This window comes from Suncus etruscus, chromosome 10 (genome assembly GCF_024139225.1).
Source record: "Suncus etruscus isolate mSunEtr1 chromosome 10, mSunEtr1.pri.cur, whole genome shotgun sequence".
Taxonomy (NCBI): Eukaryota; Metazoa; Chordata; class Mammalia; order Eulipotyphla; family Soricidae; genus Suncus; species Suncus etruscus.
This window is the reverse complement of record NC_064857.1, coordinates 20,021,261-20,042,095: the sequence shown is the minus strand read 5'-3', so window position 1 is coordinate 20,042,095 and position 20,835 is coordinate 20,021,261. Positions and strand designations below refer to the sequence as shown.

Here is a 20,835-nt window from a genome sequence, read left to right as displayed (position 1 = left end):
TCATCAAATTGACAACATAGAATAAAATGCTGGATCAACTAGGTCAGTGACATTATTTTTAAATAGTACTAAATAAGAAAGGTTAGGTGCTATAGAACACAAATTAATAAGCTAATCAAATCACCAGAGACAGGTCATGTAAACAGTAGTTAAATTTGTTCTTATGGAACAGTCATCAAAGATCTACTGAAGGATGCTACTTACTCGTTCCAGATTTTAAGTATTTCATTTACAGAGGCAGTAAATTATAAACTAAGTTTGCTTGATAAGTTAAGGGCTCTTTTATGAAATTATTTATGCCATTAGTATAAAGGGAGATCATTGCTGGATCTAAAACAAATGTTCTGGCATACTGAACTGCATTTGTTTGTAAAATTATTTGGACAAGTCACTTTAATTGGAGCAGTCTTAAAATCTTAAAAAGCCACAAAACTTAATTTGTAAGCCTAAATAACAGTTTCTGGTTTTGCCATTTTGCATAGTTTTTAAATCATTAAATGAAGTGATTTTTGAGGTGCAGCATCGAGCTATCATTACATTTGTATTCAAGGAATTTATTTTATGAAATTGCAGAATTTGTATGTTGCTAGTAAAAAGTTGTCTTCCCTTCATTCCTTCCTTTCTTCCTTTTTTGTTCCTCTCTCCCTCTCCCTTCCCTCCCTCCATTATTTCTTTTCCTTCTTTCTTCCCTGCCTCCCTCCTTCTTTCCCTTTTGCCTCTCTTCCTTCTTTCTTTCTTTTTTCCTTCCTTCCTCCTTTCTTCTTTCCCTCCTTTCTCCCTTCCTCTCTTCTTTCCCTCCTTCCTTTCTTCCCTCTCTTTATTCTTACCTCCCTCCTTCCTTCCTTAATTCCATCCTTATTTCCTCCCACTTCCCCTCCTCCATTCCTTACTCCTACCCTCTTTGCTTCCTTCATCCATTTCTCTCTCCCTACTTCCCTCTTCCTTTCTTCCTCCTCCCTTCTCTCTCTCCCTCCTCCATTTTTCTTCCATCCCTCCTTTTTCCCTCCATTCTCCCTTACTCTGTATTCCTTCCTTCCTTCCTTCCTTCCTTCCTTCCTTCCTTCCTTCCTTCCTTCCTTTTTATAGTTAATTGAAGGGGATATGCCTATATCATGAAAACATGATATTGTATAATTGTTAGAACACATGTATAATCTACTATTTGTTGGAATATAGAGGCGGGAATATTTGCTTTGGTTTTGAGGGAAGAATGAGTTTAACAAATAAAAAGCATTCATAGTGTATAAGAACAATACTAATAAAGACCCAGAAGACTTTGATATTACCAAGTGAAAGAAGTGGACTTTATGAGTGACATATTGTTCTATTTCTGAGTTTACAAGAAAAAAATAAGGATAAATTCTTTCTTTGAAGACTAAATCAAGATAGAGTTATAATAAAACATAATGCTGTTATTGTTAGATGAAGGACACTAGAATGTTTATTATTATTCTAGTGTTTTTAAATAGATACCACCAAAGGCCAAAGGTTTTATACACAGCAGGAAAAATAATTAGTAAATGCAATAATAGTACCTTGGTGTGCACTTCTATTTCAAGGTTAATTATTTGTTTAATTAAAGCTTGAAATCAGCCAGAAATAGTATTGCCTAGAAATATTAGATAAACATAATTTTCTTTGTGTAAGAATTGTGCGGCAATTATTTTAACCTCTCAATAAAATTTGGCCTTTATTTTTTCAAAAATTATATCACATTCAAAGATTTGTATTCTTTTATGCTACCAATTATGGATTAGTTAATTGTATTTGCATCTTTAAACAAGGGAAATAAAGTTAGATAGCTTAGCTAATGTACTGAATGTTTCATACCTAGAAAGTGGTAGAATTATGATTTATAACATAAGTATATTCTAATTCTTAATAAGTAGCTCTTGAGATATTATATTATATTATATTATATACTAGAATGTGATATTAATTATTATGTTTCAGGAAGACAAATAATTTGAGGCGGGGGTTGTTGTGGAAGCTTTTGAAGGCATCAGGAAAAAGAAAAAGGCACATGGACAAAAAACAAATAGGACATGAGATATTGTAAAATGGAATCAACCATGTGTAATGACTTGGAGTCGCAAAGAATGGGTTAGTGAAAGTGATTTTTGAAGTCTAGTTTTTAATAGATTTTTCTATCATAGGAAACACAAAGGAAGAATACAGTGAATAAAAGTAATAGTAATTTATGTTTTTGGTTGAGGTTAGCAAATTAGAATATGTTGATATTTTTATTCTGAAGCTCAAATAAATTAAAGATCAACATTTCTGAGAGGTGGATTTATTGTTATAATTTAAACATATTTTTAATATTTTGCCATTCATGCCCTATTATTATTGTTTGGATCACTCACAGCAACTATCATCAAATAGGTTTATTTTTCTTTTTTCTGGTACCTTTGTAGAGAAGAATATAAATCTTATAGAATAATATGTAACTTGTAATATATTCAGTGAGCTGTAGTTGTTATTTTCCATAATCTATTTATATAGGCTTAGCCAAATATCTAAAAGGTAAATAATCAGAATGAGTCATTCCTATTTCCATATTTTTATCTTGAGTATAATATTTTCCAAAAATTAAGATCTAAACTTACCACATACTGAATTAATTTTACCAACCAGTTTTTACTAGAGTGAAGGTATGCCAAAAACTCATCTACACTACCGCTAAACATTCTGCCTTAAAATTTACATTTTATTTTATTTTGGGGGGTTTTTGGGCCACACCTGGCAGTGCTCAGGGGTTACTCCTGGCTGTCTGCTCAGAAATAGTCCTGGCACTGGGGACCATATGGAACACTGGGATTCGAACCAACCACCTTTGATCCTGGATTGGCTGCTTGCAAGGCAAACGCCGCTGTGCTCTCTCTCCAGGCCCTACATTTTATTTTTTGAGATGCGGCTATCACTTTAGTTCAGAGAATGTAATCTGATTACCTATTAATTGTTCTTTGCAGAAACCCCCTCATTGGGAACTAGGACCTGTGAGGATGAACAAACAGAGCAGCAGTTAAGAACAACCTCAGGTAATTAATTAATTGTTCTATTCTTTCTCAAGAGTTTGTCTATTGTTTGACCTTTTATACAAATAAATAAAAAAATAGATCTAATATTTGGAATTATCTTTAAAGTAATTTCTTAAATAACAGATCATTTTTGGATAAATTCTCACACCTACATTTTACCATCTGTATTTTAGTCTAAACTGCAATTTTATAAAAAAGTGCCAGTCGGTAGATATTTTTCTAAAACCAAGTGGATAGTTCAGTTATTTTTGTAATTAACAAATTGAATTTGGTAAGCTATGTCAACACATTTACTTACTTCTTGTGCTTTCTCATATGTGTGTGCTTATGTGTGTGTTAAAAATTACTTGCTTAGACATATTATATTGAAATAATTTAATAAGAAATTTACTCATATTGCTAAAAAACACACCTCATTTATTTCTCCTGTAGAAGCACAATCCCAGATTCCAGATGTATACAATTGAAATAATAAAGTTGTATAGAGAACAAGAACTGATTATAAAAAGTACATATGTTCAGAATGTAAAAATTGAAACACTTAAATTTATTTTGAAAGCTTAAAATAACATTTTATTATAAAGTCAGGCTATCTTAAATGGCTACTTCATGAAAGGAGAACAATATAAACATTCTAGACAATGTCATTTAGCCAACTTATTAAACTGAATTGAGAAATTCTTCCTTTGAGCTTTATAGTTATTTGAACAATAAGTGCTCAATTTCTTTACAATTTTAACAATATATAGATATTTTTACATGTACCTAAAAGCTGCATTGTCTAGGGATGGGGAATGAAGTAACTCCTGGCTGGCCCAGGAGATGATATGCCAGGGATCAAGCCCAGGTAGACCACATAGAAGGTAATTATACTTTATCTGCTGTACTATCTCTCTGGTAGCCAAAAATAATATTATTACTAAAGTTTTAGAATGAAGAAAGTAATATTGTTAGGTACTATTTAGTAAAAATATTTACTATTTACTGTTTTCAGCTAAACATAGTAAACATGGGAAACATAGGAAGGATAAAAACACTCTCAAATAAGGTTACAGTCTAGTACATATATAATACCTTGCATGATGTATGTAGTATACAGTGACTAGTGTGCATGAAAGCTATCATTAAAACATTAGGGCAGAGGCCGGAGAGATAGCATGGAGGTAAGGCATTTGCCTGGCATGCAGAAGGATGGTGGTTCAAATCCCAGCATCCTATATGGTTCCCTAAGCCTGCCAGGGGCAATTTCTGAGTGCGGAGCCAGAAATAATCCCTGAACACTGCCATGTGTGACCCAAAAACCAAAATAAATAAATAAATAAATAAATAAATTTTTATTAACTCTTAAATTATAAATAAATTAAATTATTTTCATTTTAGGCATTTTGATTTATAATGTAATAATAATATAATATATAATTATAGGGTTTTATAAATAAAATATTCCAGCACCACATAAAAAAAGAAAATTTAAAATAACTTTTCATTATAAAGTCAGGATATCTTAAATAAAAGTCCTTAAATAAAAGCCCTTCCTTCAATTATACTTATTTATTAATGTCTATGCATGCATAGTAAATGTTATTTTTCCCCAGAAAACTCAACAAAATATTCAATATAAAATGGTCTGAAGCTAGCTGCCACTGCACATATCTTAATCCAGTAAAAACAATGTATTAGTGACCACATTATAGATTGTATGTGGAAAATCAGGATTATAAACAAAATTTAAACAAAAAAACACTCTCTGCTAGTACATTTCTCTATCATTTAGTAAACAAAGACAGAAAAATCTGTATTTGATCCTCAAATTCTGAAAAAATCTCATGTTTACATATTCTCCTGTTTTTTTTTTTGTCTTTATTTTTATATTAATAGTTTTATTTTGACCAAGGTGGCTTACAAATCATTCACAGTGGTATTTCAGGTACATAGTGACATTGAATCAGGGGTATTCCCGCCACCAATGCTGTCTTCCCTCCACCCCTGTTGCCAGCCTGCATCCCATATCGCCCCTCCTTTGCCTCCCGGGCTGTTATTACAAGTGGTCCCCTCTGTGTCCAGCCTTTTGTAGACTGGGTTCATTTCTGTTGTAGTTGGGTTTGGATTGATGTTCAAGTCTGATCATTTTTTATTTCCACTCAATCTTCATATGACTTTTTGGTCTTGGTGCCCTACATATTCTCCTGGTTTTTTTTTTGTTGTTTTTTTTTTTGATATTTTCATCTACGTTTTCCATAGGGAAGTTGATCATGAGCTATTCCACAGTGAATCAACTTAATCATAGTAAATTAGAATTGCTGTTGTGATTATTTGACAATATTTATAAACATTTAATCATTATAAATTTGGAAAGTGATTACAGTTTGCTGTGTTCAAGATTTACTCTGTGTCTGTACTCAGTGCTCATTTCTGGCAATGCTCAATGGAATGAGCATATGCAGTGCTCAGGATCAAACTCTCATTGGATGCAAGTAAGATCATTCTCCATCCTGAGTCATTTTTTTATTTTTTAGAAAATATTTTTTTTAATTTAAACAACTTTATTACATACATGATTGTGTTTGGGTTTCAGTCATGTAAAGAACACCACCCATCACCAGTGCAACATTCCCATCACCAATGTCCCAAATCTCCCTCCTCCCCACCCGACCCCCGCCTGTACTCTAGACAGGCTTTCTATTTCCCTCATACATTCTCTTTATTAGGATAGTTCAAAATATAGTTATTTCTCTAACTAAACTCATCTCTGTTTGTGGTGAGCTTCCTGAGGTGAGCTGTAACTTCCAGCTCTTTTCTCTTTTGTGTCTGAAAGTTATTATTGCAAGAATGTCTTTCATTTTTCTTAAAACCCATAGATGAGTGAGACCATTCTGCATCTTTCTCTCTCTCTGACTTATTTCACTCAGCATAATAGATTCCATGTACATCCATGTATAGGACAATTTCATGACTTCATCTCTCCTGAGGACTTCATAATATTCCATTGTGTATATGTACCACTGTTTCTTTAGCCATTCATCTGTTGAAGGGCATCTTGGTTGTTTCCAGAGTCTTGCTATGGTAATTAGTGCTGCAATGAAAATAGGTGTAAGGAAGGGATTTTAGTATTGTATTTTTGTGTTCCTAGGGTATATTCCTAGGAGTGGTATAGCTGGGTCCTATGGGAGCTCGATTTCTAGTTTTTGGAGGAATCTCCATATTGCTTTCCATAAAGGACGAACTAGACGGCATTCCCACCAGCAGTGGATAAGAGTTCCTTTCTCTCCACATCCCCGCCAACACTGCTTGTTCTCATTCTTTGTGATGTGTGCCAATCTCTGGGGTGTGAGGTGGTACCTCATAGTTGTTTTGATTTGCATCACATACCCTGCTCATGGATTGGCAGGATTAACATCATCAAAATGACAATATTCCCCAAAGCATTGTACAGATTTAATGCGATCCCTCCAAAGATACCCATGACATTCTTCAAAGAAGTGGATCAGGCACTTTTGAAATTCATTTGGAACAATAAACACCCTAGAATAGCTAAAGCAATCATTGGGAAAAAGAATATGGGAGGAATTACTTTCCCCAACTTTAAACTTTACTACAAAGCAATAGTTATCAAAACAGCATGGTATTGGAATAAAGACAGCCCTTAGATCAGTGGAATAGGCTTGAATACTCAGAGAATGTTCCCCCAACATACAATCACCTAATTTTTGATAAAGGAGCAAGAAATCCTAAATGGAGTAAAGAAAGCCTCTACAACAAGTGGTGTTGGCACAACTGGCTAGCCACTTGCAAAAAATTGAACTTAGACCCCCAGCTAACATCATGTACGAAGGTTAAATCCAAATGGAGGAAAGACCTTGATATCAGACCCGAAACCATAAGATATATAGAACAACAAGTAGGTAAAACACTCCATGACATTGAGACTAAAGGCATCTTCAAAGAGGAAACTGCACTCTCCAAGGAAGTGAAAGCAGAGATTAACAGATGTGAATATATTAAACTGAGAAGCTTCTACACCTCAAAAGAAATAGCTCCCAGGATACAAGAGCCCCCCACTGAGTGGGAGAAACTATTCACCCAATACCCATCAGACAAGGGGCTAATCTCCAAAATATAAAAGGCACTGACAGGGGGCCGGGCGGTGGCGCTAAAGGTAAGGTGCGCCTGCCTTGCCTGCGGTAGCCTTGGACGGACCACCGTTCGATCCCCCGGTGTCCCATATGGTCCCCCAAGCCAGGAGCAACTTCTGAGCGCATAGCCAGGAGTAACCCCTGAGCGTTACCGGGTGTGGCCCAAAAACCAAAAAAAAAAAAAGGCACTGACAGAAATTTACAAAAAAAAAAAAACATCTAATCCCATCAAAAAATGGGGAGAAGAAATGGACAGACACTTTGACAGAGAATAAATACAAATGGCCAAAAGACACATGAAAAAAATGCTCCACATCACTAATCATCAGGGAGATGCAAATCATCCTAAGTCATTATATGTACATTATATGAACATGAAATGAATATAATCACATGACAATTACATGTCAATAAAATGGCCAAAAATTATTTCAAATGAAAATAAAAACATCAGTAATCCACAGCTATTTTCTACCATTTTAAAGACGAGGCAGAAATCTATTATAAATATATATATTTTAAACTTCACAGAAATGTCTTGTGCATTTGTGAAGCAAGTTCAAGCTAATTTTTTTCTGAAAACCTTTTATTCTCAATTGATGGCACTGTGTCATAGACTGAATTACCACAAGTAGAGAAAACTAGGAATTACCATATTTAAAATAGTAGTGCCAAAGACCATTAGACATAACTTATAAATAAACAGATGAGCTATCTTATTTTAGACAGTATTTTAATATAAATGAAACGTCTTTTTCAGATTGAAGGACCTTTGGTACTAAAAGTTGTAAAAGATAATTGTTTTAGAGCACTTGTTTTCTATGTGTTTTCCCTTCATAAGTAGCATTAATATAACCTGGTATATTTTTTTTTTCTATTGCAAACCTAAGTAAAAACAATGGAGCTAGGGCCAGGCATTCTGTGGCTCAATAATCCCCAATCCCTCTATATGATACTTATTTCCACCAAAGTCTAAGACCAAATCAGGTAACAGGTGACATTCTATTTTAGAAGCTGGTCACAGAAGTTCTCTGAACTAACCTGAATCCTAAATAGTGAAAATTATAGGAGTTTGAGAAAATCCGATTACAGATAGAGATGGGAAGAAGTTGAGTATACTCTGAGACAAGAAAGATAGGTAAATTAAGATGAAGTCAAAAGAGTAGACAATGAGGAGATTATTCCAACCATAGCAAGTAGGTGATATATTATTCTAAGTGAAAGAAACCAGAGATAGTACAGCAAGTAGGGCACTTGCACACAAAAAAATCTGGGGGTGATCCTCATCACTCCATATACTCCCCCAAGTCCTGCTACAGTGATCTCTAATCACAAAGCCAAGAGCTGGCCCTAAGCACCATTAAGTATGGCCAAAAAAGAAGAGGGAAAGAAAACAAGAATTCAGTGTTCTGGGACCGGAGAGATAGCACAGCGGTGTTCGCCTTGCAAGCAGCCGATCCAGGACCTAAGGGATTGTTTCGAATCCTGGCGTCCCATATGGTCCCCGTGCCTGCCAGGAGCTATTTCTGAGCAGATAGCGAGGAGTAACCCCTGAGCACCGCTGGGTGTGGCCCAAAAACCAAGGAAAAAAAGAAAAGGAATTCAGTATTCTTTTTGCCTTTTTTTTGGGGGGGGGGGGTCAAACCCGGCGGTGCTCAGGTGTTACTCCTGGCTGTCTGCTCAGAAATAGCTCCTGGCAGGCATGGGGGACCATATGGGACACCGGGATTCAAACCAATCACCTTTGGTCCTGGATTGGCTGCTTGCAAGGCAAACACCGCTGTGCTATCTCTCTGGGCCCAGAATTCAGTATTCTAATAAGAATTATTGTTGATATATGCAGAATAAATGTAGAAAAGGAAGAATGAGTTTTATTTTTATTTATAAGACCATTTCAACACACAGATAAGCAATTAAAGGCAGTAGTAATAAAATGTAAAGTAGTAGGCATCAACTTAGTATATTTTAATAGATATTCAGATGTAGTACATATTAGACATTTAGAACTATATATTATATTACTTGCTGTTAAATTATGTGCATATAGGAGAAATAGAGAAGTAGAAGATAGCTTGGTTTGAGTGTGTGGTGTTGATATGACATCCTGGTGCCAAGAGAGAAAGAGTGTGAGGTATGTTGAAAAGGGAGGAAGTGCTTTAATGTAAGTATATAAAGTTTGCTATAGAATCTAGGTATCCAAAAATGTTATAAAATTTAAAGCCGTGAATCTGTATAAGATCACCTAGGAATATCATTATTTTTCTTTAAAATATTATCTTATGCAGACACAGAATAGGGCGTTTGATCTATGCTGGAGCCACATGAATATTTTAGATTTTTAATGGAAGAAGCCTGGCAAAGTAGAATTAGACGGAAACTTTCTAAAGATAGACTGAAAATCAGAGAAGTCTGATGTGATGAAATTCAAGGGAGGGAGCCTTTGAAGGGAATAATAGGTATTTGTTGAACAATAAAATTAAGATATAGTCAGAAAACTGACTGTTGACTTCTCATAATATGTCAATAATTACTTGCTTTGAGAACAACAATTGGTGTGAAGCTAGACTAGAGAAAAGAGTGAATACCGAGGTTCAGTGGAAAGAAAAAAATGCAAACACCAAATCAAGCCCCAAGCAGAGCTAAACAAATGTGTTGTTGTTGTTGTTGTTGTTGTTGTTGTTTTAAGTTTTACTGAAGGGGAAAAGAGGGCTGGAAGAGTATGGACTCCTCCTTTAAGAAAAGTCTCCTAACATCACTTTTCAGTTCAATTCTATCTTATACCAATTTGTATAGCTTGCTTACTATGTTCCAGACATTGTTTCAGGTGCATCTAACATGAATAAAATTAAGCTGACTTCTAGTTTCAGCCAGTGTGCACCTTCTTGGTGAATAGGCCATTCATAAACATTTTCCTTAGTAGGCTGAGTTTCTTATTGCCAATACACAGGACAAAGTAAAACAAACTCATATCCAGTAGCACTAATCCTAGCTCAACATTTATGGGAAGCTTTTGGGGAAAGGAAGAAATTAATAGTGCTTTTTTGAATGTTAATTTTGTGTTAGGCTCTATTTAAGTCTGTAAAAACTCATTTTTGTATATCATTTCATAACAAATCTGGGAGTTATATATTAAGTCCATTTATACAGATGAGAAATTAATATTTACCAAGCTGGGCTTGATGGAAAAGTAGAACCTATGCAGTGGAGCAAAGTTGTCTTAGATGAGAAATATTGATATGATAAGGGAGGAGAAGTATTAGTAATAATTGTGCATTTACAAAAGACTAACTCATAAAATGTACTCTCTGGACCAAAGAAAATCAGCATAACGTAAGAATTTATATGTAAATTCTGTTTCCATTTTAAAGTTTACAATTTGAATCTGCTGAATCAGAAAATCTAGATGTGAAGCCCAATAATCCTTAATGTAATATATTACATTACAAATTTACATATAATAATATTAACTTATTATATGTTAATATGTTAACATATATGTATTATATAATATATTAACATAGCATAATTATGATACCCTAAAGTTTAACAAGATTGTACTCAAAGATTAAATGCTAGCCAGAAAGTGAAGAAGAAAGACAAAAATTGGAACGGCAAAAAAGGGGATTTTATAGCTCGAAACAAAAAATTGCGTTTTTTGGGGGGGGTCACACCCGGTGGTGCTCAGGGGTCACTCCTAGCTGTCTGCTCAGAAATAGCTCCTGGCAGGCACGGGGGACCATATGGGACACCGGGATTCGAACCAACTACCTTTGGTCCTGCTTGCAAAGCAAACGCCTCTGTGCTATATCTCCGGGAAAATTGCTTTTCTTAATCAGTGATGAGAGGAATAGCTGAAAGATTTTAAGAAGCAAAGGCAAATTGAAGGAGATTATAAGAAAGATAGATTGAGTGGAAGAGAGATAAATTGGTAAAGGAGACAATGGAAGTGTGCAGGACATCCTACATAGAAACCTAATGTCTTAAAGAGATTCACAATATGTAAAAGTAAAGTGTTTAATTGATTTGATTTTCTCTCTATAAAGTCATTTCACAATCTTAAAAAAAAGTATACAAAAAAAACAAAGTATGTGATATTTTTCTTAGATGATTCAGAGAATTCCCTAACCCAACAGAAATAAAAAAAATATATAATCAACAGTGAAACTATCACAACTGACTACTGCTTAAGTCAGAGAAACAGCTAGAAGTAGATTGGCTGAAGCAGTCTTGCTTATAAATTTTGTGATTTTTATAGAATACAGAGTGATTTTCAGTCAGATTTTATTCATTTGCATATACACTAAGAATTGAAAAGTTTCTACATAGAGTTTATTTGTATGGGTACTAAATAGCAATATATCTTGGTCTACAGAATGTTAATTGTACATATTCACATGATTACTATGTTATTTATTGATTATTATTAATTTGAAGCATTTAAAGAATGTATATCATTAATCTTAACTGGAAGCTTTTTCTACTTCTATGTATATTGTATGATTAGTTTAACATGGATTTTGTAATCTCATGAGGCATAAGAACAATTGAAAATACATATATTATAAATATAAAAGTGATATGAAATGCTATATCATCATTCTAATGCTATGTTAATGTAGAAATTAATAGATAAAATAAAATTTGTTTGGGGACCAAAGATATAGTACAGTGAGTGAAGTACTTGCTTTCTTCATGGCTGACCTGGATTTGAGTCTCAGTGCCCCAGATGATCCCTTGAGCCTCACCTGGAATGACCTTGAAACCAAGAAAAACACCAACATCCTTTATTTTAGAATTTTAGGTAAAAAAAATGTATGTAATTTCTTTCAGTTCTAAGTCACCCCATGAAAACATTAATGTCACATATATATTTTCTTACAAAGCATCTAACATTTTTTTTTTTTTGGTTTTTGGGCCACACCCGGTATTGCTCAGGGGTTACTCCTGGCTATCTGCTCAGATATAGCTCCTAGCAGGCATGGGGGACCATATGGGACACCGGGATTCGAACCAACCACCTTTGGTCCTGGATCAGCTGCTTGCAAGGCAAACACCGCTGTGCTATCTCTCTGGGCCCAGCATCTAACATTTATAGTATTATACAATTGAGAATATGGAGTACCTAAAAAGATTAGGCTGGAGATGTGGTTTCTTAACATTAACACCCTGATTCAGAAATCTATTTAGAAAATGAATGTCAAATATCAAAAAGAAAGAAAAAACACCTCTTTAACTATGAAAGAAACCTTTTTTCCCCCTTAGTTGGTTTGCAACTTTATGGTATGTTTAAGTTGCCTTTGATTATTTTTTGCGTGATTAAAATCTCGCAAAGTTCTGCGACTCCAAAGAGCCTACCTGTAATAAACAGCTTTCACCTTCTAAACCACAAAACAGGTCTGAATTGCTTGAGCATTAGAGCTAATTGCCTTCCTGCTTCAAAGAAAGAACTAGAAGAAGGGGGTGGGGAAGTCACCGAGGCAGGGGCTGGCAAATCCACCTCTGAAGGTTATGAGTTGTGGCTTGGATGAACCAGGCAAAGTTATGGCCTCAGAACTGCTGTTTGCGATTAAGTTGATGGGGAGAGTCTATCCCACAATCTTTCCCGGCTGCTGACACAGAGTCTTTGTTCGCATTCAGATTTCTCAAACTGTTGCCAGGGTCAGGGGAAGGTCAGACAACACAGTGATGTATAGAAGAACATGTCTGGGAATTTCTCTCACACTTAAAGCACATACCAGAAAATGAAGAAGACCCTGAAAAAAAAAAAAACTGTCTGATGAGACCCAGATTATCCTGTAGTTTTTCTTTTAGTACCTTCATAATTTTCATTTTCTTCTCCTGACACACATGTTTTATTAATGTGAGTTGTGATAGCCCTTACATTTTATGTCCCCTCGAGATAAGGACACTCAGTAGCACTCTGGCACTTCATTTTCCAGCCCTGGGGGAAAGGTCCAGTAAATCTGTTCAAAGAACTCTTGCATTTCTTTCCCAGGATGAGTTGAAAAGTAATTGCCATGGGCTGTCATAGGTCAGAGGTCTGACACTGGGTGTCATGTCTTCTGTGTGGACTTGGCAAAGACACAGCCCCAAACAGTCATGATCTCAACATTCCAGCCTCCCAAAACCATCCCTATAATGTCCCCACCCAGCCAGGTCCCAGGCTGGGAGGAAGGAATCTGTAGACTGTGATGGTCCATAACAATCATTGATAGGTGAAGGCAGGCCAGGGCCTTAAGAAGTGATGATTCTCTCTGCTGAAAGTGAAATTTGGCTGCAAGGAAAGTGTCCCTTATCCACATAATCAGTCTTCTATCTTTGTTTTTCTTTTTGGTTTTTCGGGCCACACCCATTTGATGCTCAGGGGTTACTCCTGGCTATGTGCTCAGAAATTGCCCCGGGCTTGGAGGAACCATATGGGAAGCCAGGGGAATTGAACCATGGTCCTTTCCTTAGCTAGCGCTTGCAAGGCAGACACCTTACTTCTAGCGCCACCTCGCCGGCCCCCCAGTCTTCTATCTTACAAGGACCTCCCATCTGCTTTTGTACATGGGTAAAAGTGCAGATGGCGAGTAAGTGAATTTGTATAGTTAGTGTCATTGAGGAGTTTCAGTTGAAACAAACTATTATTCCAAATCTAATAAATGTCATTGTTTTCCTTAGCTTTTGTTTTCTTCTTTTCCCTGCTTGAAGGCCAGGACTGCTCCTCTTCTGTGCTATGTACACAGTTTCAGAGCAGGGCTGGCAAGTGAGACACTAAATAGCTTTTTTTTTTTTTTTGGTGCTCAGCTGCTACATATGACAGTGGATATTTCATTCTGCTGTCAGAATGTTATTAATAAAACATGGGGTGTGGAGAGGACCATGATTTCCCCTTTCAATCACTACAGCATTTGCAATGAAAATTTTATGCAGTGTGTAATTTTCGGTTAATATTGGACACTTAAAATGTCCGTAGCAGCATTTTGTATGGTTATTGAAGGGTTAATTGTATCATGTTCCCCGCATAAAAGCAGTGCTTATCAAAAGCAAATAGAAGAGCGCATGCAAATGTGTGTGCATGACCTTTTGCCTTTCCAGGGTTAATTTATATGGTCATTAAAGATTTTATGAAATTGAGCAGCCTGGTGCTTCAAATCCCATTTTACCTTCTTCTCCTAATTTATGTAATTCCTACCTGAGCAGAGGAATATGATTTTTATTTTTTGTGCCGCAATGAAAACAGCATGCCATGCTGTGGGGAGTTGCAAGTGTAGTTATCTGGCATTACTCAGATTGCTAAAAATTCATTAAAAAGTGACATCAGCGCAGTGAGAGACAAATGATCGCAGGATGAAAGAGAACAGTGGGCCTTTCACGGATTAGTGCGACATAGGCCCAGCACAGAGGCTAACTGCATAAACAGATTAATCCACCAGCAGCAGCGTAGCTAAGATTCAGAGAATAATTAAATAGGGTTGAATTACTATAAGGATTTCCATGTAATCTAGCTAGTGTGAACCTGTGGCTGAGGCGTGGGATGCTATGGACATCATAGAAGTACACCTTCATGCCCTTATGCCCTGTATAGCTCCTCCTATAGGAAAAATATAATGAAGTGTTGAAATCTTAGACACACACCAAATAATTTCTTCAACTAAAGACATGAGTCCCACCATTATCGATTTAACTCATTATTATCACATTGTTTCATTAAGAAATGTTTTCCCTAAGAATTGGGTTTATTCATTTATCTAACCAGGCTCCTGTCTCAGTGGTTCCACTGTTCAGAAGATTTTACCACTGAAATGAGAGAATCGCCTTATACCCATGTTAAATCTATTTCAATTGAAGTGCTACTTGAAATTACTTCCTTTATTTTAATTCATCTGGGTATATTTTTCAACTGATAGAAGAGAAGTTCTTTTAGGTAAAATATTGCATTGGGTTATTTAGCAGGTTCTAGTATAGATTTTTGAATAAGTCTACGTGTCTTTGTGAGAATCCATGTCTATAGATAATAAATACTGACTTTTTGATGGCCACATAGTTTATTATCTGTGTGTATTATTCTAGGGTTTTCAGTCCTAATAATGGATCTGTCCTTTCTTTACAGAAGAACAAAGTGAAGAGGCTGAAGGGGCAATTAAACCCACCACAGTGGCTGAGGATGATGAGAAAGACACAAGTGAGAAAGATAATAGTGAAGGCAAAAACTCCAAAGACTCTGGTATGATGTTAGAATCTTTCTCCTTTCCTTTCCCCCATTTCTATTCCTGCAATCAGCCCTTTCTTCACTCATCCCCCTTATGCTTATTAAAAGCTTTTATTCATTTTAAACTGTCTGAACATTCCCACTACTATTCATTGCATGAGCATTTTGCATGTGATTTCTATCAGTAGCCTCCCATTGACCTATTTTTAATCATAACCATCTGACAGAATAGATGTGGATAAGTTGAAGAATATTACAGGACGACCAGTGAGATTATTTTTTAATCAAATCAGTTTGTGTGCTTGTAATTTTTTAAAGCGCCTTTCATTAATCTTAGCTATACTTGTGATTCCTCTGATGGCATATTAATTTTTCATAAGCACAAGATTCGATATCACTTGGATTTTTTTCACTCAGTCTTATGCATACCCCAAACCACAGAACCCCCCTAAAAGTAAATGCTATTTTTCCTTATTTCATACCCGCCTACAAATTACGTTCAGGAATGTGCCCTTTTTAATGGCATCTACTTGAAGTATTTAGAACAAAATCCAGTGAAAAAAAAGTTTAGAGATGATTCAGTCTAAAGAGGAAATATCATTGAAAAGGGATTAGGTGTTGGGTAATTCTGATCTTCTAGAATAGATAAATCCCAGTAATGAAAGCTACTGTCTTTGGAAATAAATCTTCATGTCATGACATTTACTTGTGCACAAACAAACCCTAGGCCAACATCTGGTATGGATACCTAAGGCTTTTTCTGTGTTTGATTTGGCAAATATATGACTTCATCCATGCTTTGTATGTATGAGATGGAAATCTATGGTCACGATGAATATTACATTGGCTACTTTTGCTGCATGCTATACCTAGTTTTATTATGTTGGACTCATTGAAGCAGAAGAAGTGCTGAAATGGGCTCAAGCCTATTAGTTTCAGGTAGTCATCTATCTTTTCCTTGAGTTCCAGTGACAGCTGCATATATATGTGTGTGTGTATATGGATATACACACATGTATATATGCTTGTTTCCACTTGAAGACAATGATTTATACAAAATATAATTTTATGTGCAAGTTTATTTAAACCTAAGTTATCCCTTACTTGTAATTCAGTCTTTGTTTATATATGTTTTACATTTCTTTCAAAAATTAGTTAAAGGGTTTCCCTTCTCTGCAACCCACACTTTTCGGTGGCAAGATGCTTTTAGGAGTCATGAGAAAACACCATTTAAATTTGTGTCGAGGATGCAGTGGCTAACATATGATTCTAATTTGATTTAAACAATGAGGATCTAAGGTTGGTATTGAGCCTAAAGCAATGTAAAAAAGATGTCATAACTGTATTTTAGCAAGCTAGCTCCTCTGGTTACTGACAAGGAATTTGAAGAACCTAATGATCAGTTAAGGTCAAGGATAGTGCCATCTATACCTCATTTGGAAAGAATTAGACATCGCAAGGTCGTTGATTGTTCACTCTCTTGGGAAAGCCTCATCTAGCTGCTTAACTACTTTAGAGAGGATAGGAGTTTGTCTAGAGGTAGTGACAACTTTGTCACAGTAACACCAAAATAAAGCTCAGGTATGTTCTTGCTCATCCTCAGGAAAAGATGTATAAAACAGCACACAGGTATCACATTAACATTTATAGAATGCTCCCTTATTACTTTAGCTTATGACATATGGTTGGTTTTAAATGGATGTAGATATACCTGGGGAGGCATAGATTCTGGGAATCTCTTAGAAATGACTCTATTCTTTTCATTCGAGTAAAGCTACAAACCACAGATGTTGAGGCTATCTCCACTAGAGCTGCTGACTGCTCTATATAAATAATGGGTTCAATCACTCCCTGATGGGCTGATGAATTATTATCCTTTCTGGGGCTTCTAATTGTACCATTTAGACAGGATTTGGGCATATGAGAGGATACAGACCATTGCATAATGGTAGTCGTTTAAAACAAATTTTTATCCTGCTAGAAATGCCTCCCCAGGTATATCTTACGGATAAATATGGGCTTTAAGCACCAACTAAAAGCAATTACTGAGATGCAAATATTTAGCTTTGAAATATCCCAGACTTCAAGACAGTTCTTCTTATTGACAATGAACATAAACTTTTAATGAAGTTTTCTGCTTTTGAAATTAAATCTGATTGGGTAAAAAGATTATTACATTGATTTCCCCCTTGTAAATACTTCTGATTAAATAACCACTTACATGTATATTGTGTTTCCTTATGTAAATTATAATGCAAAAAATAAGCGCAAACTTATATATTAATCCAATCTAAAAACATTAGATAGAAAAACAGTGTGATTCCACTTTAATGCAGAATTTTTTAAGCAGGAAGGAATTAACACATGTTAGGAAGACTGTGTAAACTGTTGTGCTGTGCTGCTGACATTAATCTCTTGGACTAGAGCTTTCAAAATGAGACTTGGCAATATGCAAGTTATATTTGCTGAATATTCATTCATAATGGAAAAGCCTCCTAATGCCTCATTTATATTGTCATTTAAATCTAGTGCCACTTTAGATTAATTATAATCCAAATTATAGCTCTGTGCAGTACAAGAATTAATATAGAGTTTATCCAGATTAATACATTTGCATTGAAAATGTAATATGTCTCTGCCATGGCTAAGGGGACCACTTTTTAATAAGGGAGTAAACATGAGGAAAGATGGAAATTAACCTTCATTATTGCAATTAAAATTATCCTTTCTTTCTCATCTCATTAGAAAGTATACTGTACCAGTAATTGTAATGTTGAATTATTTGATGTTGAGTAACATCTTCTATTATACTCAAGTTTTATAGTATTCAAACTTAATCAAATACATGATTCATCTATAGTAATAAAATTTAATTTTCTTCTAAGTTTACTTTAAGCGAATATGTTTTTCCTCATTTGTTATAGACTATTTTACATCTCAGTATTTAGAAAATAAAAAAATAAGTAGAAGGCATCAAAATCAAAATGAATGATGTCATTTATTTATTAGCAATTTTATGCAAGTTAAATAATCCCATAACTGACATATAATCATTAGTTTATCTGTTTGATGGTAGTTACTTATAATTAGACTGAATATTTTGTTAAAATGCATTAGAATGACTTTTCCTTTAATGATGTCCTTAATAACATAGAATCAATTATTATTTCATCTTAAAATTTTGTCTAAGTTAACAAATAAGATTTGTTTAAATAAAGTTGTAAGCATAAGCAATAAGTAATCACAAGCTTAACCAAGACTTTTCTATAATATACAACATTTTTTTTGGATAAAACAATTTAGAAAAGAGACCACAGAGCTGATTACCAATGCCTTACCAGGGAGCCATAATACCTGAGATAGTGCTCCTTTGACTGAAAGAGGCATGCATGCATACAGTATCTTTGTAAATAATCCTGATAACTTATCTTCAAAAGTCAGTTTTTGTTGTATGTTATTGAAGCTCAACATTTTCTTAGGCATCTTATCAATGACTTGCATTCTGGGGTGCCTAGAATTAGTGCTCCAGCCTTTCTTCTGAGCTTTTCAAGTTTCAAATAAAATGAGCTTTAGGAAGTATCTAATTTATATTAAGATCATGGTTTAATTGGTAAAGAAAATATTGGATTTGATGCCAAAATTTAAATAATATTATAGTAAAGTTAGTATAACGATGATGAAATAGTAATACTCTTACTTTCCTCATGCAATATGTAGTCCTCTAAATTCAAAAGCTACTATAGTGTTGGTGAATTTTGGCTAGCATTAAAATGTTTCAAAACTTAAAATCAATATATCTAAAATTTTGTAGTGACAATATTAAAGTATATATTTTGAATGAAAGCAGGCATACTCCTATATTTAATAGATTTAGACATTTCTGGGAAGTTTTGTTTTGTTTTGTTTTGTTTTTAGTTTTTGGGTCACACCTGGCATCGCTCAGGGGTTACTTCTGGCTTTACACTCAGAAATCGCCCCTGGCAGGCATGGGTGAACCATATGGGATGCCAGGATTCAAACCACTGTCCTTTTGCATGAAAGGCAAACGCCTTACCTCCATGCTATCTCTCCGGTTCCCAATATTTTTTTTAATTTGATGCTTCAGAGAACTCCTGCCAGTGAAAGGCAAAGAAATTTGCTTTTTACTGCATGTGACGTTGTTTGATACTACAGAGACTTGGACTGACTCCTTATTTGGCAGCCAACAATTCTACTTTGCATGCAAAACCATATAAAGAAATGATATAATAGTATGTTCTGAAGAGAAAATATTTTTATTTATAAATGGGGAGCATTTAACACACTGACGCTGGCACTGCAATTTATGTTATGTCACGTGCCTGTGTGCGCCACCAGTGTGCCTCACACAGACACACCAGCATCATTGTGAATCTTACATTTTCACAGAATAAGGCAGAGTCTTGTTTTTTTTCTGATTATTTATTTCTTTACCAGTTTTTTCTTTTTGTTTTTTTCTTTTTTTTTTATTTTTTTTTTCTTTACCAGTTTTTATTTAGTCACTGTGATTTATATTTTCTGTCTGAAACCCAACTATGAAGGACTTTGTAAATCACAATGGTTTTAATTAAAAGAAAAAAGAAATAAAGAAAGAAGAAAAGGGCTGGAGCGATAGTACAATGGTAGGATGTTTACCTTGCATGTAGCCAACCCAGGATAGACTCAGGTTCAAACCCAGCATTTCATATGGTCCCCCAAACCTGCCAGGAGCGATTTCTGAGTACAGAGCCAGGAGTAAACCCTAAGCCCCTCTGAGTGTGACCCAATCCCCCCACAATAAAAAAGAGCTTCCATGTTCAAGTTATGTTCCTTCTACTTGTCCCAGAGTCAGCTGCCTAAATTGAATGGATACAATTGTGACTCTCCTGGGAAGGGTAAAGAAGATAAGAACAAAAGTGAGAACTAAGATTTGGGTATGGATATGGACTGAAATTTAATGTATATATAAGTGTAAGAATAAAGTCAACACTTGTGAAAGTGAAAAAATACTTTCATGTATTTACTGTATCAACAGTTTTTATGTAAACAATAACAGTTTTATACAACATGATCTGATACCTTAGCCAGTAAATTTTTCTTTTTTCTTTTTTTTTGGGGAGGTCACACCCATTTGACTCTCAGGGGTTACTCCTGGCTATGCGCTCAGAAATCGCCCCTGGCTTGGGGGGGACAATATGGAACAACGGGGGATCGAACCGCGGTCCGTTCGCTTGCAAGGCAGACACCTTACCTCTAGCGCCACCTTCCCAGCCCCATTAGCCAGTAAATTTTATTTGTAAATATTATTAAGACATTGTTTTTTTTTCTTTAAAAATCTTTAACACCTTTGAAACCATATACCTGGAATATCCAAAATATATTATTTATTGAAAAAAAGAAGCTTTTAATGCTAAGTACAATAGGTAGATATTTTCCTCTTTGATTTGTACAATTTTTGGGGGGGGGGGGC

General features: G+C 35.2%; 1 protein-coding gene across 1 annotated transcript in view; it reads left to right on the top strand.

The window, feature by feature from the left end:
• ZFHX4 (zinc finger homeobox 4) overlaps positions 1–20,835 on the top strand; it is a 222,625-nt gene that overhangs the window by 180,161 nt on the left and 21,629 nt on the right. The window contains exons 5-6 of the mRNA XM_049781854.1: positions 2,973–3,041; positions 15,270–15,383. Of these exons, the coding sequence (XP_049637811.1) occupies positions 2,973–3,041; positions 15,270–15,383 (183 nt within the window). The remainder of the gene's footprint in view (positions 1–2,972; positions 3,042–15,269; positions 15,384–20,835) is intronic.